Source organism: Trematosphaeria pertusa (assembly GCF_010094035.1).
Source record: "Trematosphaeria pertusa strain CBS 122368 unplaced genomic scaffold BU26scaffold_10, whole genome shotgun sequence".
NCBI lineage: Eukaryota > Fungi > Ascomycota > Dothideomycetes > Pleosporales > Trematosphaeriaceae > Trematosphaeria > Trematosphaeria pertusa.
In genome coordinates, this window is record NW_022987221.1 from 633,192 (window position 1) to 657,287 (window position 24,096).

Here is a 24,096-nt window from a genome sequence, read left to right on the forward strand (position 1 = left end):
CATCAAACTTCCTAATACTAACCCCTCAATCTTTACAGCGCCAGGACCTTGCAACATTTTCGGAGGCTTGTAGCTGTCAGAGTGGGCGACCCGTTCCTTCTTCAGCCGCGGTCGCGGCTGCGGATCTTCTGACCAAGCCACCTCGTACCTTCCTCAAATCCCAAACCACTTTCACTCTACATCGCCAAAATGGACCCCATTCATCCTTATTTTTGTCTTTCGCTTCTCCTTCGAGGTTCCATCTTGCGACGTTTTTGCTTTTCAGAATGGCTACCGTGGCGAGAAGCGCCCGCGCTCATATGAGTCTCGCCATGCCTACTACTCGGCGTGTAGCAGGTATACCTTGTGGAATCGAGCAGCCTACTCACCCTACTGATGAATTCGGTCCGCAACACAAGCTATGGCAACTCCAGGAGTGCCTTCGCCATGGGCGGCCCATCGGACAGCAAGCTGGGGTACTGCATGTACAGCCACAACATCAGTCCCCGAACTCTCCATCCCAAACCGCTTCCCTGAACCGCCTTCCGATGCAACTCTCGAGATAGGAGGAACCCATCCGTTCGAGCCTAGCATAGTGGATTTTTACTTCGCGGCTATCGAGCGCGGCGAGAAACCGACGGTGGGTCGCTTCAGTTTGCCGCAGGTTCTTGGTGAACCGGGTCCTGCAGCACTCATGCGCACTGAGAACTCTTCGAATCCAGATATTCGGTGGATCCATCTGCCATTCAATAGCATGAAATACACTAAGGTAATACTCGCTGAGCATTTCGTCAAGGCGCTTTCTGACCTAGAGATAGGATCTGATTGCTCGCGTGTGCAAAGACATCGGCTTCTCAGGAGTTGATGAGATACTCAAGAAGAATGTATTCTCTTCAGACAAATGGCTTGATCGGCTGCATCATCGCGCAGAGGGGGACGGATATCATGCAACTTACCTCGAGACAAGCTGCTTTGACATCAACCTCAGTGAGCAGTTCTGCATGCGCTTGCATGGCCTCAACACTAACTCGCCCCTGCAGCAGACGAAAACACCCGCCTGATGCACGCCCATCATACATACTTTGACAGCGAGGGGGCTTCAATGGGATTATTCGTATGCTCGCCCGAAATTCATAGCGCTTGTTCACTAATTCAACAAGATTCCATTCCTACATTGGGGCACCGAAGACATCCTCGCGCAGCGGAACATGAAACTGCGGGCTCTAGAAGCAATGCGGAAGTCGAATCTTCGAGCTTCTTCGCTTCAGCCCCCATACGCACAGGGAGACTCAAATATGCTGGATTTCTATACTGATATGATGACCGACCAGCTCTTCGACTCAGAAAACCCGCTTCATCTGCGGCGCACTTTGGATCAGTTCTATTACACGCATACACCAGATACGTCCAAACGTGATGAAGACCAAATCGTATCAAAACACGGTCCGGATGCCGACAACAAAGGCAAGAGACCAATGCAAATTGTGGATCAACTCTGGCTCTGGATATTGGGAAGCAGTACGTAGCCTACCCTAGGTCACGTTCGGCTGCTGAAAGGTCTTCAGACACCGTTATCACCTGCTTTGATCGGAGATGGGTGGAAGAGAACAGTCCGCAGGCCAACGTCTACGATAACGTCCTCTGGCAGCTTCGGCACAATGGCCAAGCCAAATGTATCAAGTCTGGATTTGAGCTCGCTCATCTCATCATTGAGCAAGCCTCGAGCTACTTCTTCAACTACTCGCATTCGCTGGAAGCAAAACTCCGATTCAAGGATATCTTCCGCAAAGTGATTGGCGAAATAGTGAGTTCTGGCACTTGACCACTACTGCACAAGCTAAACAGTGTTGCAGAGTGACGAGCAAATAAAGCTGTTTAGAATCATGGCGGACCTCAGCGGGACAGACGCCCCCATGAACTTCACTCGTGATCAGCAAAACTGCCTCTTCGACGTCCATGAGGAGTTTAACCTTCTCTACAAGATACGCGATGTCATTGACGAGCTAACCATTATGAAGCGCGTCGTCGATGAACAAATGTCCCAACTGAATCCTCTACTTGCATTACATTTCCACGATACATTCGGAAGGCACGAGACGAAGCAGGATCTCGCCATAGCTTCCGAATATGACCTTATCAGGCACGAGATACGGAAGATGAACTGGGATGAGAGAGAGTGGTTCAAGAGGACGGAGCAATATCTGAAGGCCCATCACAAGGAAATTGAGGATATGATGACAGAGACGTTGAGAGTCTACGATGCTGTAGGTTGAATTTCCTTCCCAGACCGTGACGTTCTCCACAACTTCTGAACTACGGCGTCAATCCAGGCAGTGCAACTAATGAGAACCCATAGCTTCGAGACACTATCAGCCTGAAGCAGAACAACGCGAGTATCTTCGAAGCACATGCAAGCCGTAAGGAGTCCGAAGCCGTCACCCTATTTACCTGGGTTTCAAGTATTATGGTAAGTGCGCTAGCTTGGATAAACTGCTAAGACCCTTATTTTGACTAAACGGACAGCTTCCTATGTCGTTCATCAGCTCGGTTTTCAGCATCAACGCCATTGAGCTAGAAGAAGGCGGAAAAATACGTCTAAAGGTCGCAATGGCATACATAGGTAAGTAGACGAGCCAATCCTTCCGTGGAGTGATATTTCTCACTGATACTGCGCAGTCCCGATCTCCATCGTCATCAGCGTCGTGTTCGTCGTCATTACCTTCTTCCGCGCAATCCGCGAGTGGGCGACAGACCCAATATCTTCTGGAAAAGCAAAAAGGAACCTGCAGGGAGTCTGCGCAAGCATGTCATCTACGGGTGCGAGCAAAGTTGCGCGACAGGGTTCGCAGCGCAAGCGACTTCACAGGAAGAGCTGGGTGGAGGCCGCTCCAGCAACGAACGGTTATGCAGACCCAAATACGGTTTAAGTATCAGCATCTTTGAGTACTAGCAATGCCTTTCTTCTCGCTGCTCAAGGCATCATCTGGGAGAGGACCTTTTTCTATATAAAAGCGAGTCGATCATGGAATCGCACTTCATTCGCTAACGACCTGTCAACCTTGTGCGAAGCTTCCATGTGGCAATTTGCACAGTACCATTTAGGCCAGTGCGGAACTTCCGGCATGGCATCCTTGTGCGTGGAAGGCTTGCCTCAATCATCCTTTGTGGGTTTGGTGGCTTGCATTATCGCCGTTTGCGGCATTGACAAAGACTCCGCTTGAGCGCGCGATCCTCAGCCCTTCGAATATTCCAGGGACGGTGCTACACACAGCTCACCAAACAATCTTGAACATCAAGGTTGAGGCTTGTCTATTCACCCGCGACGCGGATCGGATTCACTACCGCGTCCCATCATTGACGACATGGCCGACCCAGGATACTCGTGGAGAAGCTGGCCGTTGAGAGAACCACCCGAAAGAACTGGCAAGCCATTACTTTATGCAACCGGCTCAGTCTTGGATCTCCGGGACATCGCATATTACTGGATGAACAAGCGCTGTCTTCAGGAGCGGTGCGATAGAGATCTCGCCGGCCTACGATATCTTGGTCGGATCACATATACGCAGTATGGCGACCCTCCGGACGTCGGGCCCGATACCAGAGGAATAGAGGATGAAGAATCGCGAAGCGAAAGAAGGGCCAGTGTTTCTGCTATGCCCGACTCCAACCCCGACGCAAATGGAACAGAACGCGAACCTCGAAGTGAATCGGCTTATGAAATCACGTTTTCTACTACACCAACTCCTCTAGAGCCCATACGTCTCCGTTGGCGGATGCCAGAGGCCATGTTCCTTTCGCCGTCGAATGTCCCGTTTCCTTCTTCTACCAACCCAGTCGGCGATCCGTTTGAATTGGATGTGTATGTCGACAATACCACCCGGCAAATATTCTACCAGAGAGAGTTCAAAGGCAAGCTCGAGATATTCAAGGCCGCTTTCTACGTAACCCACACGGCTGCTGAGCTATTCAGCGGACTGTACCTGAGAAGATGCGACACTCTACCCTGCGCGGCCCCTCTCGAGCCTTGTAGCCTCTGGGCCAAGGTCATGACCGAAGTATACCACGCCGCGTGGAGGAATGATCCTTACGAGGTAATGCGCCGCTTTACCAAGATGACTGTTTCGGCGGATCTCGATCACGACGTGGTCTGCTATTTCGAGGAGGTCTTCGACGGCATGGAGGCGAATGCTCCCCTGAAGTGGCGCATCCATGAAACAGGTGCGCTTCCGGAAAGATTTCCTTTCCACCATGGAAAGACGATGGATTACCGGCTCTATATCCTGAACAACGATTACTATTTGTATGACGAGGGGGATGGCTCGTGGATGAAATTGAAGGACCATAGGGTGTCTATGGTTTCTCACGTCAGAGCACAGCTCGAAGGGGAACGAGAGGGAACGAGGGGGAATTTGCAATGGTAGGAACCCTTTGATGCAAGGTCTTGTTCGTAGTCGAGCTCCTGTTGTTTGAAACGCGAGTGCCTGGCGTACATGGATGCACCGTTCCCAATTCGAAAGCGTCGAACTAACACTAAAGCATAGGGACTGTATACGCATGGAACTCTCAGGGCAGGGTACAGTGAGCATGTTCGTATGCACGGATGAGAACAGAACGATACACAGGGTAAGTTAGGCTTCCCGCGTCGCGTGATGGTAGGTATGACACTTACACGCATATCAGCGCAAGATCCTCAAGAAAGCTAGGCGGATTCGTGGAGATCTCTCATGCGATTCCGAGGGCTTCAGCGTCGAACCTAGAGAGTTTTATCTCCACAAAATTGTCGAAAAATTTAGCGCCGACGTGTGTTTGCGCATGACGGGCGGCTCGTTCCATGATTCTTCGGATATGCCGCACTATATGTGTAAGTTCTCGTCCTCAGAGATGTTTGGCGGCGCTGAACCTTTTGCAGATCTCGAATATGCGCCTCATGGATCGTTGAAAGATGTGATGCAGCACCACATCATCAGTGCTGGCACGTTGTAAGTCTGCGAATTCGGAAGATAGATATCCGTTCTGAACCGCTAGGCCCGACGCTCCCTCTCATTTACCAGAAAATTTCATCTGGATGGTATTTCGAAATATCGCTCAAGCATGTCATGAGCTCCGCCATCACGAGCAGGCCGGGGATGGCTTCGTACACGTTGGTGAGTCCATGTCCCTGGGCGCCCCATCTATTCCGATTCTCCTAACGCGCCATAGATATTAAGCCGGGCAACGTGCTCCTCAAGCATAACCCCTCCTCCGCAGACATACACTACAAGGTCCCCATACTCGCGGATTTCGAGATATACTACCGCGTTGGACACGAGCAGATTACCTCGGACATCGGTTCCCAGGCCTTCCGCGCCCCTGGTATGTGCAGCCCATTCGCGTTATCAGACCGAACTTGTGCAGGCCGATGATACTGACTTCTCTAGAACAATACGGCCCCTATCCGCAAAGCCCCGTACGCACAGACGTCTGGCAAATAGGCTGCCTCGTCTACTCCCTCATGCGCAACACCTACGGGATCCCCAACCCCGGAGATTCCGGCGCCCTCTCAAACGAAGTAGGAGAAGACGCCGTATCTATACTAGACCCAGAAGCCTTCGATGTCTTGGCTGAGTCGGAGCGCATCGATAACGAGACTGGCTACGACTGGCTCTACAGTATGCGCCTTGATACTCTCGTCGATTGGTGTCTAAATGACGATGACCGCAAGAGACCGAGCCTGAAGCAGCTAGTGGAGGAGACTACGAGCGGACTTGCTGATTACGATGCTGAGTATGGCGGGCTGAGCACAAAGAAAAGAGAGGATGTGCCCGAGTGGTTTAGGGTGAATTGGGGTGATGATGAGTTCAAAATTGGCGCGGTGCTGGGTGCGGATAAGAGGAAGCATAGAGGCGGTGAACATGGAGGCGAAGCGGATCCGTATAGCAGTGACGAGGGGGATGAGTTTGCGCATTGGGCAGCAGGGGGGCTGCATGGGTGGGAAAATGAGCGGCCTAGGAAACGCAGGACCTTGTCGTGATTGCTGGGATGGTGGTGAGAGTACGCTTTGGAATGCATGGAGATGTGTGGTTTGTTTCTAAAGTAGGCCGCTTTTCGGCAAGACGGATGATTAATGCGGGATTGCCAACGAAGATTTCTTATGCCTTCGACCGTTCGGCGCTGAAGGAATGTTGTGCCAGTTCGCCGTTTGCAGCCAACCAGCCGTCTATCCTTGAAGCGCGAATAAAGGAGGTGTCTGGAATGCAACCCAAATTTACGTATCCAGATTTGGAATCGTACACACCTTCCTCCTCAGCTACGTCTTTGCGGGAGCGTGAATTCCGGAACCAAGCTTCCCACATTCACTTACTCCGTAATAGCGCTGTAGAGGCCAAAAAAGAGTGCATTTCTTAGATCGCCTAGCCACTTCTCCGTTTCGATGGATTAAGCCAGTCCTTCGAATCCATTCCTTTGAGACCCGCCACTCTCCTCCCCCCACCGATGCCTCTTCCAGCGCCTATCCACCCTAAACTGGTCCGCCTCCCTACCCATCACGTCCCAAAACCCAGGCCACCCACCATCCTCCCTCCTCTTCGTCTTCAATCCGGGATACCTCGCCTCCAACTTCTGAAGTCCTTCCTCCACCGCATCGCTCACCTCCTGCAACGACATCCTGCTATCAACTTCTTTCACCAAGAGGTCTTCCACAAACTTCTCCAGCCTCGTGCTGTATAGTCTCCTGCTGTCGGCGGGGAGAGGGGGAGTGTCGCCGGGCTCGTGGCCGGGGAGCGGACCCTCGCGGAGGGACCCGTGTGTGGTGTTGTAGATCGTGCCGTGGGGGCGCTTGCGCATTAGCGACCAGAGGATTAGGCCGATGGCGTAGACATGGAGTGCAGGGGTGGCGTGACCGTTGTTTAATTGTTCTGTAGGTAGGGGTTAGTGGATGTTGATGGGGATAAAGGTGGAGGTAAGGGGAGAAGGGGAAGGTTTACCGGGAGTTAGCCAGCTGGCGAGTTTGTTAGCTATGCTATTACGAGATGGTGGGACATGGAGATAGGGAGGAGGCTTACCCATAGGTTCCCACCGTATGTGTGAAATGGTAATTTAGTGGTACCTGTGAGGTGTTATTTCGTTCTAGCAAATGATTTAGACTTGGATGAGCGGGATGTATGCCAATCCGTACGCAATTCGTTGAAGGCCTTCGGGAGCTGGTTTTAAGGGTCCAAGCAAAGACACATACGTGCTTGCATACCGGGACAAACTTACCATAAGGTCAAAGTCGCCCACTACCGGCATGCAGAATGCTGGGAAGTCACGGTTTGGATGGGCCTCCATACAAAAAATATTTTCCAGCTTGATGTCCGGACTGATTTGGTGTCAGCGCACCCCTTCCCTCTTCTAAACACTCCTTTCAAGCGGGGACGGCGAGTAGGGTAGGGAACTTACTGTATCATCATGTTCTCCTCCATCAACTGGCAAGCCTGGATCAACTTTCTCGCCGTGTACCAGATAAAGGGCTCCGGAACGAGTTTGTTCGCGGACGTGAACTTCTGTAGCAGGCTGCTCAAAGAACCGTAGAGTGCGTACTCTATGTAAATGTGGATATCGCTCTGGTAGAAGCCTGGGTTTTGCGACCATCCCCGCATTGGAAGAATGCAGTTATTTTTGTCCTTCTTGGTGAGCATGCCCTGCCGCGGGACTTGCTGGAAGTGGTGCCGAGGGTCGTGCATCAATACGTCGGCAGGCACAGGCTCCTCTGCTTCCTCGCGGGTATCACTGTTTACGACTTTCACAGCAATGCGCTGTTAGTCGTCAGTAGAGTGCACCATCAGAACATGTTCTGGGGAGAAAACGAAAGGGGATGCTTACGTCGATGAGTGTCCCAGTGTCCGAAACACACTTGTACAGATGCACGTTTTCCCTATTGAATTCTCGTTCACCGCGCCAGTCCAACTGCTTCACAAATTTCCACTGGCCTGCGCCTCGTCCAAGTACACGGCCTAAATTCTCCTCTGCATCGGCCTGCTCGATCCGCCGTCGTTTAGTTCCTGAAGGCGACTGTACAAGAGGGCGTTGCTCCAAGGGCAGTTCGTCGCTTGGGCTTGTGACAAGCATGTGCCACCCCTCCTCCCAGCCACGGCCCTCCTGGAAAATGTACATGGTGGGCGATCCAACTCTCCGGGGTAGGTAGTTCAGCTCGTATTTCGCTTCCTTTCCATCCAACTTCTCCGGGAGCTCGGAGGCCTTAACGGACTGCCAGAGTCCCGTCTCATCCCGTTTGAACGCACCTCGAACGGGCCAATCTTTCTCATGAGTTGCATCAATCCTGCACATTTGGCCATCCGCGCTCCATTTAACGACCAAGCTGGCCCAATCCACTAGAATGTCGTGATTGATTGCGTCCGTATCCCGTACGGGCGCCATCCTCCACTGTGTCCTCAGCACCCTTTCCATCGCCCGCACAGCCGTGAAATTCGAGAACATCTGCTCCATCGTCGGCTCACTCTGCCCTTCTGGTTCTGCTATTATTGTGATTTCTTCATTCGGCCAATCGTACAGATGTTGCTGTATCTGCGTGAGTGGCTCCAAGTATCCGACCGGCAAATGTGCGGGATCCACTTGGCCCCACGTGCCGGTCAGGAAGCCGGCGGCCATAATCTGGTTGGCAACCTGTGCGCGCACTCCTTCATTTCCTGGGACGATTTCCGGGAGATCTATAATATCGACTAGGGCTTCCCGCCTGCTGAACCAGATGTCGGGTTGATTCACGGCTTGCTTAGATGCGTCATCCTTCCCCTTGTGGCCACCTCCGCTGCTTCTCTTTGCTGTCCTCTCCTTGTGGTCCGTATTGCTGCCAATGTCTTTCGCACCATTCGTCTCTGACCATGTGCATCGCGCGAATCCATACCCATCTAACTGCTCACCATGCCGATACCGCACCCTATAGAACCTTATCATTATGCTACCTCTATATGCCCCCTGCGGCGGTCGTACGTGGTAGTTTCGAAGCAGTGCTTTGCGGTGATTAAGAATGTAGTATGCATAACGGAGGAAGGAGTCAGGGTCTCGCGTGCTTGGATTGTACTCTCGAAACGGAAGGACGTTTTGGCTCGCGGCGGCCATCGAAAAGTCGGGGCTGTCTTCGAGACAGGGTAAATAGAGTCGTTCTCGAAAGTCCTCATTCGCTTGGAGCTAGGGTGGGGAGGGTCTTGCTCGAAGGGCGAGTTGACCGAAAAGTTGAATCGGGCGAAAGATTTACATTGTCAAACTCGTGCTGGTGCGGATCGAACCAGGCGAAGCTCGGTTATGGCTTTCTTCGTGCCGTTTGCGGCGATGAGCACACAAAATGGACGGAACAAAGCCAAGTATAAAGAGCTTGTCGAAATCTTGGCATGAACAATTTCTCTTCCGAAGATGGTCTCTTGTGCATATTTCGTCGCAAATTAGAGAGATAGTGCGATCAGAAGCCCGATCCTTCCGGTCGTTGATCAGGTGCTCTCTTCGTGATTTCGGGCTACTTGCGAAGAACTCTTAAAACAGTCGATTCACCTAGAATGCCGGAGTAAAAGCGGTAGGTACTGAGGTAAATCAGACAGACAAGAGCTCGACGGAAGATTTAGATGGCTCGAAAGCTTCATCTTGGAGAACGCCTTCGATAGGTAACGAGTATCAGTTCCATAATGTGTTCAACGGAAGCCTGTGTCCTACGGTGAGATGCGAGGAAGGAAGAAACCTTGGGAGGGGGCCTCGGCATGGGACGGGACAAGCTAGCGTGCTGACTAATCTCGGCGTAACATTTGTCCGCCCCTGTTTTCGCCAACTTCGTCCCAATTGATGTCACGCGTTTCGGATCAATTCGGACGTTTCCATCTCTTGCTGGATTCCAGACCTCGCCTTCGCCTTGTTCGTCATGGATGGCTGTCTAGGATGCACTGGTCTTTTTGCTATTTCGTTCTATATTAGAATGGATAGCCTTTTTAGGTTAGTCCCATGTTTTCGTTGCAGCTCTCCACAGACAAGATTTCAATGTCATTACGCCTCTAAATGTTAGTCACTTCACTGTCGAAAATGTGTGTTGGGAGATAGTTGGGTATATGTAGTTTCATTTCGTCATTGTAGTCCAAGTAGTAGTAGGTTTTAAGTCAAAGAGCCCGTTAGAAGGAAATAGGCCCGCGGGCTATTAGCTGACGACCAGCGTCATGATTAAACCGATGTAAAGTCAAAAGGTACCGCCTCCTCCCATCCTTCAAACGTTGCGATAATCAAGCACCTTCGGAATCCACTCCTGCAAAATTTCCTTCGCAGCCATCCAATCCTCCTCCCACATCGTCTCCTGGAAGCTCGCAGGATCCACGCGCCGTAAGTACGGAATCTCCAACATCAGCTTCGCGATGAAGTCATTTGTCTTATCGACCCAATTTCCAGGGTCACCGAAGATCATTTCTTGGATCACCGCAAAGATGTGTGACTTCTCAGTGTATTTTGCGTCCGAATCTTTGCCACAGGCTTCCTTCATGGCGTCTGCATAAACCTTGCGGTACTTAGCGAGGCGCCAAGGTGAGTGCATAGCTGTGTCGGGAACGACGTAATCCATTCCCCAGTCGTTCTGCAGGAAGAGCGGAACTGTAGAGAAACCAACGCATCGAGGGACGGTAGAAACGCAGTCCCAATCAAGGATCCCAGTTACCTCTCCGGCATCGTTGCAAAGGATGTTCTGCCAATTCAGATCTACATGGGACAGGGTGAATGATTCATGCTCGTCGTCCTCATGCTTCTTCGACGCCGCGAACGGCTCGGAGTTGAAGACACAATCGAGCATGAATCGCTGGCCTTTGCTGCGGTTTTCGTCACGAGTCCGCGTATCGAGGCGATCACTGTAGTATTCCGATGTCGTCCGGTATACTCGGCGCTCCCAGTAATGCCGCTGAGACTCGTCCATTCGGTCGTCCCAGCCATGATGGGGACCGATAGTGGGCTTGTTTGGATCGTCGTCTTCGAAGTACAGCATACCAATACCATCAAACTCGAGATCACGAAGCTCGGCCATATGCTTTGCGAGGGACCGAAGCAAGGTAAGGCGCAGCTGCTCGCGCTCTAGTGAAGGGTTATCTGCCTTAAAGCCGTCTGCCTCGCCGTCCTCATCAATGTCGAACCAGATCTCGTGCGAATCCTTGCCTTCTAGAAAGGACAGCATCACGAACGGTGCGCCGATCTCGTTCTCGAACGTCTCGTCGTAACCAAGGACTTCTGCAATCGGGAAGTGCGGGAGCTTTTTCTTAATGTACATCATCGTGTGTGCTTCGGAGCGCAGGATGGCGGCGTGATGGTGAGTCCATCGATCCTTCATGCCAACAACCGGGACTTTGGCGACAACTTTAGTGATGCCATTTTCCATGATGACTGCATGGTTATAGGTGCCGCTCGTGCGCTTCTCCACTGTGTAACCTGGCGAAGAGATTTCGGCTTTTTTGATCATGAGGCGGTTGGCGAGTTTGGCGAACGCGTCGTCCGGGATGGCAAGGATTGGACCCCAGCGCTCTTGCTCTGCCTCATCGGTTTCTTCATCATAATCTTGGTCTCCGGCTTCGTTATCCTCTAGGTCATCAATGTCCTCTTCCGCATTCCCATCTTCTTTCACGGCGTCTTCGCAGCCGTCCTCATCTTCGACTTCTTCGTCGGAGACCTCAGTCTCGGTGATGCTTTTGGGGAGCGAGCCTTCACGTGAAGACTTGGCGTCATTCGAATTAGAAGAGGTAGTAGACGAATCGGAAAAGGCGGCGCTATCCCGAACAGCAATAAGGATTCGACCTGGATGAACCGGAGCTGGGTCCTTTCGACCACCAACGAGAGAGATGTTAGAGTTGGCCTCGCCATCAATGCTCACGGTATGGGACGCGGTCTCTTCACCAACGGGGACGATATGGGGCGTCCACTCAGCAACTGTGACGATGCGGGGAGCATACTTAGTCGCGGCGACGAGGATGCCGGTGGTAGTCACAACCAAATCCTTCTTATTTGCAGGAGTCGAGTTGTGTCGAGAGACGTCGCCATCGGATTCCTGAGCCCAACCGATCTCCTTCAGCAGCTTGAACGGAGCCATGCACTTCTTCAAGACCTTCTTGCCCAAGTTGGGCTTGCCAGTAGAGGCAGCAGTCTTGAACAACTTGCCGAGACCCATGGTTGTGTGCTTAAGTTGGTTGTTGTGGTATGCTAGTTGGGGAGGTGTGGGTAGGCTTTCCGATGAGGAGAGGATGTTTTTATAACAGCAGGAGAAGATACCAGGAGAGTAAGAATAGACACAATTGTAGGTTACTAGTCACTATTCTATGTGCGCACAATGTTATTGTAGCTTTTCAGTGACTTCAGACGCAGTCACATGAGGAAGCGTGGAGCATGAATGATTAGGTACGTCAGTGAGCTATGACAGCAGTCACGCTGCATCGAATTGAATGGGAGCTGGCCAGTGACTCCTAACTTCCATTGTTTTCTTAGAATACCACCTCCGACTGGCGCAGCAGTCGGCATTCAAGAACAACACGCAGCGTCCAACGTGCATGTCAGGGAACGATGCGTGCACCTCACCCTCCCCCAGCTTCTATAGAAAGCCCCCATGGGCCCTGCGATCTTCTTCTCATCCATCAACAACCAGAGCCGAAGCCGTCAAAGCAAAGCCGACTCACGATCTTTCTGAAACCCAATCCGAAAGCACTAGAGCAACAATCAACACACTCACTCAAGATGACTCGTCCAGCATTGATGTGTCGCAACGCTGCCACTGGCAAAATTGGCTCCCTCTCTCATAAGTGCCAGGAGTGCGGTAAGCAGGCCACGTCCGAATGTCTCAAGAAGGGGCACGTCGCGTACTGCAGTGCTCCCAAGAACAACAAAGCCGGGTTCTGTGGCATCCGCTTCAACGTCAAGAGTAGAGGAGGTTGTATGGAGCATCCGTATCATGAGGGCTTCAACCGGGAAATCGTGAAGGAGCGTCGAGCTAAGGATCCAGACTTCAAGACTGACTATGAGCTTGAGATGGACGCCAAGACCAGGGCTGAAGAGAAAGCCGCTGCCGAGGAAGTTGAGGAGCGTCTGTACAACACGGACTGGTCTAAACCCCAGTTTCACGCCAAGGCCACGCCAAAGCAGAAAATGAACAACAAGCAGGGTAAGAAGCAGCCATTGGCTAAGCATATCGCCCAGTTGCAGAGGTGCACTAGGGCTTCAAAGCGCTAGCTGCGAGATAGCCTGGCCTCTTGTCTCTGCTACTAGAAGCATTGGATCGTACTCAAGTCGAAAGCATCGGACCGATCATGTGCTGACCCTCTTCATGTTGACGGAAAATATGCGGTACGCGTTTTATTGCCATGCAAACGGAACGTTAAGTAAGCCGAGATGCGCAACGGCACAGTCCTTATTGGTGTCCACGAGACCTAAAGAACGTTTAATTCATAGCCGTCAATGCTAAGCATAATCGAATTAATCTAATATAACGTACCTAGTGCTTCCCGTCCTGCGCGCGGACTTAGTGATGAATCTTTTAAACTGCTACAGTAACTTAACTGCTTTCTTAACGAAACTTTAGAAATTAGCTATCACTCCCCTAAAAAAGGACCTAGGGTTGACGCGGAGAGAGCTCGAAACTAGGGAATGTACTAAACCTAATAGGGTTAGCGCATTTCTTAAACAGTATAGATTCGTTGCAAAGAGTGAATTGCTGGCTAGCCTTAACCTACCCTTAGAAGAGGAAGACCCAAACCCGCGCCCCGCAGAGCGTCTCTTAGGTTACGGCATTGTGAGGGGCGCTCTTCCCCAACTCTTTCATCCATTCCCACTACCCTAAAACTAAAATCCTAGCAAAAAAAAATCAAAAACATACAACAGCCGGGTATTCGCTAGTGGTCACCCACCTAACTACTAATCCGCCGGTATCAGGCTTGACGTATGCAGAGCAAACGGGATGCGGTATTTTCCTGATCCTATGGTCGTATGTGATAGGAATGCTTGCTCTAGTGGTATATATAGGTTGTGCTGGCGGGGCTTGGCGAGTAGCGACCACTGTATAAGAATCTTACCGTTCGCCTATTATAGCCGGTGCGACACTGTTTGGAAGGTCAGAGGAGAGAAAGGCTTAGGGCACTCTAGCTCCTATTGCTGAAGGGGGTAACCAGTGGACGGTCAAGGACCGTTCACGGCTTGTGCAGTGCGTGGCTATGGGGACGCATGATACTTCACTCAGTTCTGCGCACGATATGCAAGTTTGTCTAGATAGAAATCAGCCATGCTTGTACATGTTGACGGGAACACTTAGACCATGGGGTTTGCTCATGCCGACGCGAACCCATTGGGTTCCAGTCGGGAGTAGTGTCATGAAGAAGCTAGATGGAGTACAGCAAGAAGCCTTATATACGCCGGAGGTGGAAAAGCCGCAGATCATTGGATCTAGAAGGGGAAAATTAGCAACTTTACTGAATCGAGCAAGATATAGCCCAATGCGGACATAGCACTGTGCTGAGCAACAAAGCGATTGTTCCATGGAGCGAGATTCTCAGATGGGTCTGATAAAGAAACGCGCTCGGACAAAAACTAGAAGTAGTGTCAAACAATGACTGAAAGGAAATCCGGATAGAGCTGGTGTTTGATATGCTGCCCCTGGATTTCAAAGTATAAGCGTGCGAAGACGAAGGCGCAAGAATAGAAACCCCAGAAGTGAGAAAGAGGAGAGGAACATGACGGGTTTTCGCCCGCCTCAAACAATCAAAGGCATCATTAACGCTCTCCCCGACAAGGACGGTTCCTGGGATGCTTTCCGCACTGTGCTCAAGGCTAGCAAGCTTCAAGCCGTAGACCCCGCGTCGCCCTCTTCGTACAATTCCGGCAATGTCTTTGGCCCATCCGACCTCGACATCCCACACTTTATCCAAGAACCCATCTTCAAACCCCGTCTCTCAGCCCGTGAAGTCACCGAAATACTTCTTGCAGACATGCTAGGCCACCCCAAGCGCTTCAGCGTATTCCCGTCTCGGGGCAAGGAGAATGACGAGTTGGCGGCTGCGAAAATCATCCTGGATGTGTTCAAGCCACTCCATGCCGGAACTGGACAGGGGCTCTGGAACGTGGTCAGTCCGCGGTTGAGCGACAAGTATGTCTATCCGCGTCGGGTGAAGGATATGCCGAAACGCAAGGACCTCCTACGCGAAACAGACGTCAGCGTGAACATCATGCCCTTCGGAAGTGTTGCGGACCTTCACCATGATATCGGATATGGGACCGCGACCCTAGCACAAGGCGCGAAGCTATGGATCTTCTATCCACCCACGAAAGAGAATCTGGATGCGGCGAGCAGGGCGTACACCGCCCCCCGCGGCAACCGGAGCCGCCTCTCCAAGAGCTTTAAGGAGATGAGCAATGGTATCGTGTTCATCCAACCGCAAAACACGACGGTGTGGGTCCCGCCGTTTTGCCCGCACGCGACCTTAACGCTACAGACGAGCATCCTGGTCGGAAAGGAATTGTACGCAAAGCGCAAGTTCCCACAGCGACTCGCGAACGGGAACTTGCACCTGGCCTGGGGGCGTGTGAATGCCGACAAGAAGGCGCAGGAAAGCGAGGCCGCAGAACTCCTGGCACATTTGAAGTCAGTGCTGATGACGGACGAGAAAGTCCTACATGCAGATACGGTGCGAGCCTGGGAATCTGGGCATGGCGCTCTGAAACAGATGGCTGGTGATGGAAAGCACGGTCTAGAAGGCTTCGCAAAAGTCTGGGATCAGTGTACAAAGTTGTGGAATGAGTGTCCGCTGTGCAAGATACATGTTGGAGAAGGACGGGGCCAGGAATCGGGCAGGGAATTACGATCGACGAGTTTCATGACGCACTTTCAGAAGGCGCATTGTGGAAAGTAGAAAGCATGGGGTGAGGAGACATGAATAGATGAGGAACTAGAAAAAATGAAGGCAAGATTGATGATGAAATGTTTTCGTTGTTTGAAACGTAGTACAAATGAAATAAAGGATTACCAGAGCCACCCTATAGAAACGTAGGTGTCTCAATCAAATCTAGGAAATTTGCGGTAGCGCTGTCTATCGAGCAAAGGCCTAAGGAGCGAAAAGCTTACCCAACTCAGAGATCAACATCGTCTCCGCGCGGGCCCACCCTTCCTCACCGCCTAGCCGCTTCAAAAACTTCTCCTGGTCCACAGCGCGCAGCCCCGGGATCTCTTTGAACATGCGGTCAACAAAGGCGGGCTTAGCCCCGCCGCGGTTCTCCATCGCTTCCCATGCCGCGCAATATAGACCTGATTTGGGCGTGAACTTAGCGTCGCCGATGGAGGAGCCGTCCGAAGTGCTGATCGCGTCCTTCACGTACTGAGAGTACAAATTGCGGTAATAGTTGTAGATCCATGGCATGTGGTCCGCGTCGTCGATATCGTAGTCGCAATCCCAGTCTTTGCGGAGAAAGAGCGGGAGCGCGGCGTGGCCGATGCATCGAGGCACGACACGAACACCATCCCAGTCGATGATACCAGTGATCTCACCTTCCCGGTTTACGAAGACATTCTGAAGGTCAAGATCAGGGTGGGTTAGCACGAACGTCTCCTTTTCTTCATCAGTGTCTGCTGATGATGACAGGGGAAATGCGCCGCGGACCATGTTACAAAAGAGATGCACCCCGAACAGCTCGTCGGACATTTCGCCCTCGGCCTCGATGGCTTCACCGAACTCGTACCACTTAGTCTTTAAATAATTCTGGGTGGACGAATAAGCAGGACACTCCTTCATGGTGCCATCGCCCTTGTACTCAAAGAAATGGCCAACCGTAGGAGACTTCGCACCCTCAGCATTGGGATCTTCCTCAAAATGAAGCATCCCGGCTTGCTCGAATTGAAGATGCCGTAGTTCTGCCATCGTAGAAGCCAAGTTCTTCAAAAACTTGCGACGAGTGGCCGCATGCTCCGGAGAAGGCTCATCCATGTTACGGTAGTTCTTTGTGCCGTCTGGATTAGTAGGGATCCAGAGCTCATAGGCCGGCATGCCATCTACAACAGCCATGATGACATAGGGCGCCCCAATTACGTTGTCGAGCGTATTGTCCCAGCCATAAATTTCCGGAACTGGGACCTTGGTATGGCGGCGGATGTACTTCATGCTGTACACTTCGTTGCGGAGATTGAAAGCATCACTATCCGTCCACGCTGACGCAGTGCCGTGTGCGGGGACTTTAATAACAAAATGCCCCGCTTTGCCCTTCAGTGTAAGCATAGCGCAGAGATTGAAGGTGCCTCGGTCGCGAAAATCGATCGTGCAGTCCGCAGGCTCCAGCTCGTTGTTTGGATCAAGATGCTGCAGAAGCAGCTTCTTGAAAGCGCTATCTTCGATGGCTTGAATGTGTTCAAAATCGCGGCGATCGACCCATTCCTCCTCATCTGCACATTCTTGCTCATTATCGCCATCGTTCTCCGGATCAGGCTTGATCTCCTGCTTGGTTGCCCGAGCCTGAAGCTGGAGTTTAGGATCGACGGATACAACGGGGACGGGCGTAGCGGTCTTCGACAGACCTTCCAGGGTCGGCAGTCGAAGACGGCGGAAGAAATCCATGGCGGATTGGAAACAGGTAACGTTTTTCATACCTAGGGGTTGTGAGGTGTGAAAAATATAAAGGGTCGAAGGCGAGGCAGCTGTCCGTGGTCTAAGCCCCGGGGTGTTGGAAGGGTACGCTTGTATTTATGGGCTGTCTCTTTGATCAGTTATGTTTGGACACAATGTTCATTCGGATTATGTTCGACGTACAAAGAGGAAACGAGGCAACCAAGACTTACATTGTTTCGTGCGCTCTGGTTACGCCACGGACATTTGCAATGATCGCATCCGGACAACGTGAATCACAATGATTTGATGCGATACAGGGCTTTGGAATGTAGAATGCACATCCTGGTACCTAGTACGCAGTGAGTTGAAAGGAGAACATTGTCTACCTATTGCATAAAGCTTACCAGGCCTCCCTATTTAGATCCCCCACAACTGTACTTGCCCCTATCAGTCAACTCTCACACACCTGAATCCAAGCACTGTTAGCAAGTGATCCAGATAGTCATCATGCCTTACATCGACCTTGATCTACAGAAACTCTACGGAGAGAACTTCAGCGGGTGTTTCGACCCCAACACGCGCAATATTCGAACGCGCCAACCTTGCGGCAGAACTCACCATTGCAAAAAGTGTAAAGCGCCGACAAAACGCTCCTGCTATGAGGTAGACAAGCTACACTTGGCGTTCTGCATTGCTGTGAACCCGGAGACCGAGATCATGTGTGGCGAGCGGTTCTCGGTGGATTCCCCCGGAGGCTGCTGCACCCATCCTTACAACCATGGGTTCAACTTGATCTTCAAGGAGGCGGCGCGGGGTATGGAGCTCTCTCCGGAGGCGAAGGGCATCCTGAAAAAAGATGCTGACGCGGATCTCGCCGCGGAGATGGCGACGTTGAAGATCGAGGAGCCTAAAGATTTCGAATATTACAAGGAGAAGAAGAAGCTTGAGCAGTACGAGTACAGGATGTCAAAGCTCCCAAGGCAACCGACCAAGATGAAGGCCAGTAAACTCCAGCCGGCTGAGAGCTTGAAGGCCTATAAGTCGAAGGCAAAAAGGTAAAGAAGCCAATCAAGCCCGGCATCATCCGTGGTAGCAATGATATGAAATTTTAGCCAAGCGCAGAAGTAACTTAGATTAATAGCAAAAATTTTTGGAAATCTAAATTTGAGGGGAAGCATATGAAGTGACGTTATAAAATGTAAAGAGTCTGATGTAGTAGAAGATGGATTGCGATCAGAATCATAACCTGGATGTTATGGGTTAGCAAATGTCTCTTGTTTCAAAGCGTCGTCTAGTGCAGGAACTCTTGCCCCTCCGCATAGGAGGTCGAAGATAGAGAGTCAGCGGTTCCAGCGATACCTAGGTATGACGCTTAAGTCGAAGGCCATTGCAGAGTAATCCTAACTGCAGAAGTAAACTTGTAAATGGAAAATATCGAGTAAGCTGCTAAAAGAGACGTCCAAAGAAAAGGTGTTGTGAAAGGGAATAAAAAGTAGTGCGACAGCTTGGAAGATTTGTTGAGATGAAGCCCACGCCATCCCAAATAGGCATGGTCGAAAGTCATCGATTCGATCGAGGTCTGAATATACCCACGTAGAGAGCGGTTTCCGCCAGCGCTACAAGGTCATTTAGACCCTCTCGGGAATGTGCAGAGTCTGTCCTAAAATTCGTTTGAAAGGGCAGGAATATGCGGCGGAGCCGCCCTCAAGGATGCACAAGGAGGGAAGATGAGCGAAGCACCTTAGGCAGTCAAGGAAACATCTCCCCGACCAATATCCCGACATTGTGCCTGCTTAACCCCTCTCCTCTAGGCTCCCTTCTCATCTTCCTCTCCCCATATGCGTCCCGGGAATTGGCTCCTGGCTAAGCCCAACCCTAACGGGAGCTACGCCAGGATCAACATCTAGCGAGGACTTAGCGCTCTGCTCATTCTGACTTGACGTCTCCCTTTCACAAGTGGTTCGCTCTTGAAGTTTGGCAATTCAGGATTTGGCTTGAGGTGGGAGTCCTAGTTCGGGCAATGAAAGTCTCCCGAAGGCCGAAAGCGCGCTGCAGTCCATTGAAGACATGCAGAACCGACACACAGGGGGGCGCAAAGTACCCGAACGGACAAAGGCATACGATACGAAATGCCGTGCTCCCAAGAAACAGCTCAATCACCTTTGTTGGACGCTCACGCGCGGCGAACTGCGGCGCAGAAAAGCCACAGGCAGCAACTTCTCAAGCCCCCGTCCAGCACACTCCGGTATCGGTAATCTCAGCCCAGCCTCTCAGCCGCCCATGTCCAATCACCTGAAACACGGGCGCCGGCATGTGTAACCATCGCATATGCACAGCGCTGCTTTGTTCACAGCTGCGGAACCAGCACCCAGGGCACTGCGGGGCCCCGAAGTGGGTCCTACCAGCTTGGCGGCGGGTCTTCCTGAATGTTTATTTGGACGTCGTGCGGCGAGCCGTCGGGTCGGAAGAGTGCTGCTGGGGTATTCATCGGTGAGGCTCGATGTAGGCGCTTGTGGCTGTATGAAGAGGCTGGCAAGACCGGGGGTATGCACGGTATGGAGTGGAAGATCGGAGAGGAAGAATGGGAATAATATTGATTGATTGGAGGTAAGGAGAAGAAAGGGAGGAACGGAGTGCATGTATGTACAAACGCGCGGGAAGATCTCCATCTACATGTGCTGACCTGCCGCCCGGAACATGGCTGATAGGACGCCTTGCGTGCGCGGGCATACAGAGGCGCACGCAAGGCGGCATGCTGCATTCTCGTCTTTGCTGGTCAAGTGGGCGCCCTGTCGCTGCCAAAGGGAAAACTCAATTGCGTCTGGAGCTGCGAAAGGCTGAAAGTGGAGGTCGTTGCGAGGAGGGTGGTTAGGACCGCGCAGTACCTATATATTGGATCGTCTCAGCCTTATTTCCGAAAGAGGAAGAGATGGACGTAACGACTTACGTAGCAGTAGCGACAAACAATTCCAACGTCCTCGGCCTGGCGGCGAGCGATATCACAGCGGGAAAAACAAACAACGACACGATCAGCACGATCAACTTGGTCGTCTCACAGATAGCTCCCGCCGTCAGAACAGACAGGGGAATGCCGATAAGAAGGATGGCCAAGGCAGTCGCAATGAGGCGCGCGAGCACGAATACCTTGCGTGGGCTGGGAAGCGTCGTGAATTTGTCACCCGATTTGCTGATTTGCGCATCCGAGGAGAAAAGCCGCTAAAGTAGTTCCCGTTAGCGAGGGTGGAGGTGATAACGAGGCGCACATAATTGCTTCTGTCGTGGCGGCGATTACACGTGGGGATATGAAGCGTAATGAAGGACGACTTACTCTCAGCCACCGGGTGGGGATCCAGTTGCAAACAACGTAGTCGATGAGGTTCTCCAGTGGGGATTCTGAGCGCTCGCTCAGCTGGACAAAGTCGTCGCGGTACTTCAAGAATTGCGTCTCGGCCTTTACGACGGGCTTCTTGTTCCAGATGTAGTTGACTAGATTGCGATAGCCGCGCCGTGATGGCTTATGCAATAGACCTGATCTTATTTCTCGTTCTAGGAGATCGTCTAGAAATGATGGTTAGAAGATTGATCCGTCATAGACATCGGCGTGCCTACCGTATTGCTTAAGCTTTGTCTCGATCTGATCCATAAGCTTCACGCGTTTGGACTCGGTGTCTGCCCCGTCTATCATTAAAGACCGTGTTTTGAAGTTGTTGAGTTGGTGGTCTTTCTCGTCGAGACTCCTTAGCTCTTCTTCCAACTCCCAGAGCTCAAACTGCCGATATAGCAGTAGGCGATTCCTTAGTGTACCAAACCGCTTGTATACGCGAAAGGTAGGGTCCGAATTTTGAAAAGCCGCCCAGCGAGGATATCCAATCTGATAATCATCCACTGTGAAGCATTAGTGTCGCTCCGTACACGTCCGCGGTGGACTTGCCAGATTCATATATTAAGCCATCGAAGCGACCATCAGAAACATCTTCGGGATGGGAGCCGATTAACCAACTGACGAAGCGGGATCGTCTTCTGGTGGGTTTTTGGAGTTCCGGTTTTGCTACTGCACGAGCACTTGAGTAAGTGTTGCTCAACCCATTGACAAGAAACGGTGTATGGACGCACCCTTTGTTGAACCATCACTTGAAGAAGACGCAGTCGATGCGTCCGACTCGGATGGAGTGCGCGTAGATTTACCCTGGTCCGTGTCCTGGTCCTTCGGCTGTTTCTCTACCATTTCCGTCGCCTGGTTCGTGTGGCCGGTGTGGAATGGAAGATGCGGACGCGATGCGCGACACTTCCAGCTTCGAATCCACGAGATTAAGTCTAACATGTTGTCGGATTAGAACGAGGCTGGGAATACTTGTTTGGACAAAAGCTTCTTACCGGTCGGGCACAATTATATCATGAGGCCTGCCTTTGGGCGCAGTCGAGCTTGAGACTGCGCAAAGGTGTGGAGAGTTGTTGCTGCAGCTTGACGACCTGTCGAGTGGTGCCACGCTCGGGAGGGCGATATGTGAAGAGGAGGACGTCTGCGTCGACAGCGAAAAGGAGGGCGACGTGCCCCGGGCCAACTCGCAAAGCGCTGAGTTGTTCAAATAAAATTCGAACTCGGCTGCAGAAGCTGTGCACGGGTATGCTAAGCGGGAAACAAGTCGGTGTAGGGACCTCCGAGGGAGGAGGTTGGGTTGGCGCGAAAGCCCGGTGTCAGCCGTACACCATGTGGTCCACAATTGCCGGGTGCACCTCAAATTCCAGTGCTGAGTGGCGCGACGACGCACTGCATACCTAGATCATCACACGCCCGTCCTCCCGAGGTATTATGCAGGCGCTGCATGGACCCCGCAATGCACAGGGCTCCCAGCCTCGCCTGACACGACCCGAGAATGCAGACTTCGCCGTCACCCTATGCCTTGCGAGCCGAGAGAGTTGTGGACTATCTGACATAGGCTCCTGTCTGAAGCCGGCAAGGACAGATGCATTCAATGAATCTAACCGCAACGCGAAGCGTATCTACAGACGCGCAGTGTGGTCCTCTCATGGCGACACGCGCCATGCAGGAAGCAGCCTGTCCCATCTGCCCTAGGTATATAGGTCACATAGAAAGAGGGACGGTTGGTGATAAGGAACACACGACCCAGTCGAGGAACTAGCCATGGTCGTGACGCTGGGAGCAACGAAAATAGCGAAGGCGGCACAGGCAGCTTGTACCTCTTCCATTGCAGTTTAGCTTCCGTGCCAATGGTACTCGTCCAAGCCTGAATGCTAAGGTTAGCCTTTGACGAAACCTGTCGGGCCGATCAGGACTGGCGGCGTACCTTGTGCGTTGCGACGGTGCTTATAGTGATTCTTATGGTCGTGGCTCCATATCCAATCACTCCACGCGGTTTCCGCGCTCGTGTAGCTAGAGTATTGGCCCCCAGTCTGCTGACTGCTCGTCCTTCCTCTCATATAAGGATCTGTCGTATCGTGCTGTGCAGCAGCCTCCGATTGATGCTGATATGGTGCTGCTTTTGGCTGATCGTATTGGGTTGGATACGTATGCGTTCGGGGTTGTCCTTGGGAGTAGTTGCTACCGGTCGGATACTGAGACGTTTGTGATGACGGCTGAGCTTTCGAATAGTACGCGGGTGATGCGTGTCGCGCGTGGGGCGAATCGTGCGGTCTTCTGTCGGTTGACGATTCTAAAACTGCGTCAGACGAATCCTCTCAAGTAAGGTCTTTCATCCGAACGGTCTCTCAAAGACATGAATCTCGTAGCACTCACCAGGACCGCCTTCTGAACGGTCGGCCTTGGGAGGAGGTTGAGGGGGCGGATCCGGCCACTACATCGACTTCGTTAGCGGAAGCTCGATAGGGCGGGGGAACGACTATTACTCCGCCTGAATTTGGGTCTGGGTCTACCTGGGGCCGTTGCCCGCGGTGTGCGTACACGTTCTGTGTGTTCTATTTCGCATCAGCTTTTGAACTTTGAGGAATCGGGAATACGTACATTCGTATACGGCATTGAGGCCGGAATGAGTAAGCGACTGTACAGTCGGCTCCGCAGATCAAGTTGATAGTCGACCTGATCAGTCCCTTTCCTACGGCGCCAATACCGTAGTGCGCGTCTAGAGACTCGAGGAAGCAACGAAGGCCCGGCCGCCACGGTAGGGCGGACTACACATTTGGCGCGCCAACACACCTAGGAATCGGTAGATGCCTTCTAGTTCGAGTGATAGAAGGCTAATATCGCCAACCGCAAGCTTAGCCAATTAATCGCTCCGAAATTGGTCGGTCGGGCAGCAAAGGTGGAGGACGGGCGCCGCTGACCCGACCGATAAGATCTCACGAGGCTCACTCTCATAGCACCCGTACAGCTGTGGTCACGCTGACCACAAACCTGCAGACTGTTGCCTTCTTGCCTTATGCTGCACCGGCGGCAGGCCAAGAACCGGGGGACTGGATCAGTGCGGAGAAGGCAGTATGGAGGAAAAGAAAACATGTGATGGAAACATCCGATGAACCAATGGTGGGGTAACAGCAATGCGATGCACGTCATGGTGGTGTGTTGCACAGGGCTGAGTCTCGTGGCTGT

At 52.1% G+C, this 24,096-nt stretch overlaps 11 protein-coding genes across 11 annotated transcripts; 6 read left to right on the forward strand and 5 right to left on the reverse strand.

Moving 5' to 3' along the window:
* The first annotated feature begins 40 nt into the window (after positions 1-40).
* BU26DRAFT_521077 (uncharacterized protein) lies at positions 41-3,024 on the forward strand. Its single transcript, XM_033829449.1, has 9 exons — positions 41-748; positions 798-966; positions 1,020-1,093; positions 1,140-1,497; positions 1,545-1,783; positions 1,833-2,243; positions 2,336-2,446; positions 2,503-2,599; positions 2,656-3,024. Exons 1-9 carry the CDS (start codon positions 401-403, stop codon positions 2,904-2,906), a joined length of 2,058 nt encoding a protein of 685 aa, XP_033681627.1. The 5' UTR covers positions 41-400; the 3' UTR covers positions 2,907-3,024.
* A 2,371-nt stretch (positions 3,025-5,395) lies between these two features.
* On the forward strand, positions 5,396-6,219 carry BU26DRAFT_50342 (uncharacterized protein). Its single transcript, XM_033826695.1, has one exon. It carries the CDS (start codon positions 5,471-5,473, stop codon positions 5,987-5,989), a length of 519 nt encoding a protein of 172 aa, XP_033681628.1. The 5' UTR covers positions 5,396-5,470; the 3' UTR covers positions 5,990-6,219.
* On the reverse strand, positions 6,192-7,792 carry BU26DRAFT_50359 (kinase-like protein). The gene is made up of 5 exons (XM_033826705.1): positions 7,396-7,792; positions 7,216-7,315; positions 7,020-7,063; positions 6,942-6,955; positions 6,192-6,872 (listed from the first exon to the last, which is right to left on the reverse strand). Exons 1-5 carry the CDS (start codon positions 7,677-7,679, stop codon positions 6,394-6,396), a joined length of 921 nt encoding a protein of 306 aa, XP_033681629.1. The 5' UTR covers positions 7,680-7,792; the 3' UTR covers positions 6,192-6,393.
* Positions 7,793-10,195: 2,403 nt separating this feature from the next.
* On the reverse strand, positions 10,196-12,127 carry BU26DRAFT_576517 (uncharacterized protein; the record flags this gene model as incomplete). Its single annotated transcript, XM_033834375.1, has 1 exon — positions 10,196-12,127. One exon carries the CDS (start codon positions 12,125-12,127, stop codon positions 10,196-10,198), a length of 1,932 nt encoding a protein of 643 aa, XP_033681630.1.
* A 560-nt stretch (positions 12,128-12,687) lies between these two features.
* Positions 12,688-13,179, forward strand: BU26DRAFT_566982 (uncharacterized protein; the record flags this gene model as incomplete). The annotated part of the gene is made up of 1 exon (XM_033833596.1): positions 12,688-13,179. One exon carries the CDS (start codon positions 12,688-12,690, stop codon positions 13,177-13,179), a length of 492 nt encoding a protein of 163 aa, XP_033681631.1.
* Positions 13,180-14,672: 1,493 nt separating this feature from the next.
* On the forward strand, positions 14,673-15,848 carry BU26DRAFT_606850 (uncharacterized protein; the record flags this gene model as incomplete). The annotated part of the gene is made up of 1 exon (XM_033835699.1): positions 14,673-15,848. One exon carries the CDS (start codon positions 14,673-14,675, stop codon positions 15,846-15,848), a length of 1,176 nt encoding a protein of 391 aa, XP_033681632.1.
* Positions 15,849-15,951: 103 nt separating this feature from the next.
* Positions 15,952-17,849, reverse strand: BU26DRAFT_50382 (uncharacterized protein). Its single transcript, XM_033826716.1, has 3 exons — positions 17,762-17,849; positions 16,593-17,673; positions 15,952-16,541 (listed from the first exon to the last, which is right to left on the reverse strand). Exons 2-3 carry the CDS (start codon positions 17,568-17,570, stop codon positions 16,041-16,043), a joined length of 1,479 nt encoding a protein of 492 aa, XP_033681633.1. The 5' UTR covers positions 17,571-17,673; positions 17,762-17,849; the 3' UTR covers positions 15,952-16,040.
* Positions 17,850-18,038: 189 nt separating this feature from the next.
* Positions 18,039-18,747, forward strand: BU26DRAFT_576518 (uncharacterized protein; the record flags this gene model as incomplete). Its single annotated transcript, XM_033834376.1, has 1 exon — positions 18,039-18,747. The coding sequence occupies one exon, from the start codon at positions 18,039-18,041 to the stop codon at positions 18,588-18,590; it is 552 nt and encodes a 183-aa protein (XP_033681634.1). The 3' UTR covers positions 18,591-18,747.
* Positions 18,748-20,337: 1,590 nt separating this feature from the next.
* Positions 20,338-22,041, reverse strand: BU26DRAFT_50404 (uncharacterized protein). Its single transcript, XM_033826736.1, has 6 exons — positions 21,906-22,041; positions 21,645-21,845; positions 21,463-21,579; positions 21,141-21,416; positions 20,860-21,089; positions 20,338-20,747 (listed from the first exon to the last, which is right to left on the reverse strand). The coding sequence occupies exons 2-6, from the start codon at positions 21,754-21,756 to the stop codon at positions 20,475-20,477; spliced, it is 1,008 nt and encodes a 335-aa protein (XP_033681635.1). The 5' UTR covers positions 21,757-21,845; positions 21,906-22,041; the 3' UTR covers positions 20,338-20,474.
* Positions 21,645-22,383, forward strand: BU26DRAFT_50412 (uncharacterized protein). The gene is made up of 2 exons (XM_033826747.1): positions 21,645-21,850; positions 21,906-22,383. The coding sequence occupies exons 1-2, from the start codon at positions 21,789-21,791 to the stop codon at positions 22,309-22,311; spliced, it is 468 nt and encodes a 155-aa protein (XP_033681636.1). The 5' UTR covers positions 21,645-21,788; the 3' UTR covers positions 22,312-22,383.
* Positions 22,384-22,605: 222 nt separating this feature from the next.
* On the reverse strand, positions 22,606-23,745 carry BU26DRAFT_50436 (uncharacterized protein). Its single transcript, XM_033826765.1, has 5 exons — positions 23,512-23,745; positions 23,397-23,465; positions 23,287-23,344; positions 22,838-23,203; positions 22,606-22,777 (listed from the first exon to the last, which is right to left on the reverse strand). The coding sequence occupies exons 1-5, from the start codon at positions 23,524-23,526 to the stop codon at positions 22,746-22,748; spliced, it is 540 nt and encodes a 179-aa protein (XP_033681637.1). The 5' UTR covers positions 23,527-23,745; the 3' UTR covers positions 22,606-22,745.
* Between the last annotated feature and the right edge of the window lie 351 nt (positions 23,746-24,096).

What these genes read in the sequence shown, in the direction of transcription:
- BU26DRAFT_50342 (XM_033826695.1), top strand. Translation starts at nt 5,471, where the DNA reads ATGCGCAACACCTACGGGATCCCCAACCCCGGAGATTCCGGCGCCCTC.
- BU26DRAFT_521077 (XM_033829449.1), top strand. Translation starts at nt 401, where the DNA reads ATGGCAACTCCAGGAGTGCCTTCGCCATGGGCGGCCCATCGGACAGCA. An exon ending in ATAGCATGAAATACACTAAG is followed by an intron (nt 749 to 797) that starts GTAATACTCGCT and finishes ACCTAGAGATAG; the next exon opens with GATCTGATTGCTCGCGTGTG. An exon ending in CGTTGAGAGTCTACGATGCT is followed by an intron (nt 2,244 to 2,335) that starts GTAGGTTGAATT and finishes GAGAACCCATAG; the next exon opens with CTTCGAGACACTATCAGCCT.
- BU26DRAFT_50412 (XM_033826747.1), top strand. Translation starts at nt 21,789, where the DNA reads ATGGAAGATGCGGACGCGATGCGCGACACTTCCAGCTTCGAATCCACG. An exon ending in TCCACGAGATTAAGTCTAAC is followed by an intron (nt 21,851 to 21,905) that starts ATGTTGTCGGAT and finishes AAAGCTTCTTAC; the next exon opens with CGGTCGGGCACAATTATATC.
- BU26DRAFT_50436 (XM_033826765.1), bottom strand. An exon ending in CCGTTCAGAAGGCGGTCCTG is followed by an intron (nt 23,204 to 23,286) that starts GTGAGTGCTACG and finishes ACGCAGTTTTAG; the next exon opens with AATCGTCAACCGACAGAAGA. An exon ending in GCACCGTCGCAACGCACAAG is followed by an intron (nt 22,778 to 22,837) that starts GTACGCCGCCAG and finishes CTTAGCATTCAG; the next exon opens with GCTTGGACGAGTACCATTGG.
- BU26DRAFT_50359 (XM_033826705.1), bottom strand. Translation starts at nt 7,679, where the DNA reads ATGCACGACCCTCGGCACCACTTCCAGCAAGTCCCGCGGCAGGGCATG. An exon ending in GAGGAGAACATGATGATACA is followed by an intron (nt 7,316 to 7,395) that starts GTAAGTTCCCTA and finishes ACACCAAATCAG; the next exon opens with TCCGGACATCAAGCTGGAAA. An exon ending in TGGGCGACTTTGACCTTATG is followed by an intron (nt 7,064 to 7,215) that starts GTAAGTTTGTCC and finishes AACACCTCACAG; the next exon opens with GTACCACTAAATTACCATTT.
- BU26DRAFT_50382 (XM_033826716.1), bottom strand. Translation starts at nt 17,570, where the DNA reads ATGAAAAACGTTACCTGTTTCCAATCCGCCATGGATTTCTTCCGCCGT. An exon ending in TGCATCTCTTTTGTAACATG is followed by an intron (nt 16,542 to 16,592) that starts GTCCGCGGCGCA and finishes GATGAAGAAAAG; the next exon opens with GAGACGTTCGTGCTAACCCA.
- BU26DRAFT_50404 (XM_033826736.1), bottom strand. Translation starts at nt 21,756, where the DNA reads ATGGTAGAGAAACAGCCGAAGGACCAGGACACGGACCAGGGTAAATCT. An exon ending in TGGCTTAATATATGAATCTG is followed by an intron (nt 21,417 to 21,462) that starts GCAAGTCCACCG and finishes AATGCTTCACAG; the next exon opens with TGGATGATTATCAGATTGGA. An exon ending in TCCCCACCCGGTGGCTGAGA is followed by an intron (nt 20,748 to 20,859) that starts GTAAGTCGTCCT and finishes GAACTACTTTAG; the next exon opens with CGGCTTTTCTCCTCGGATGC.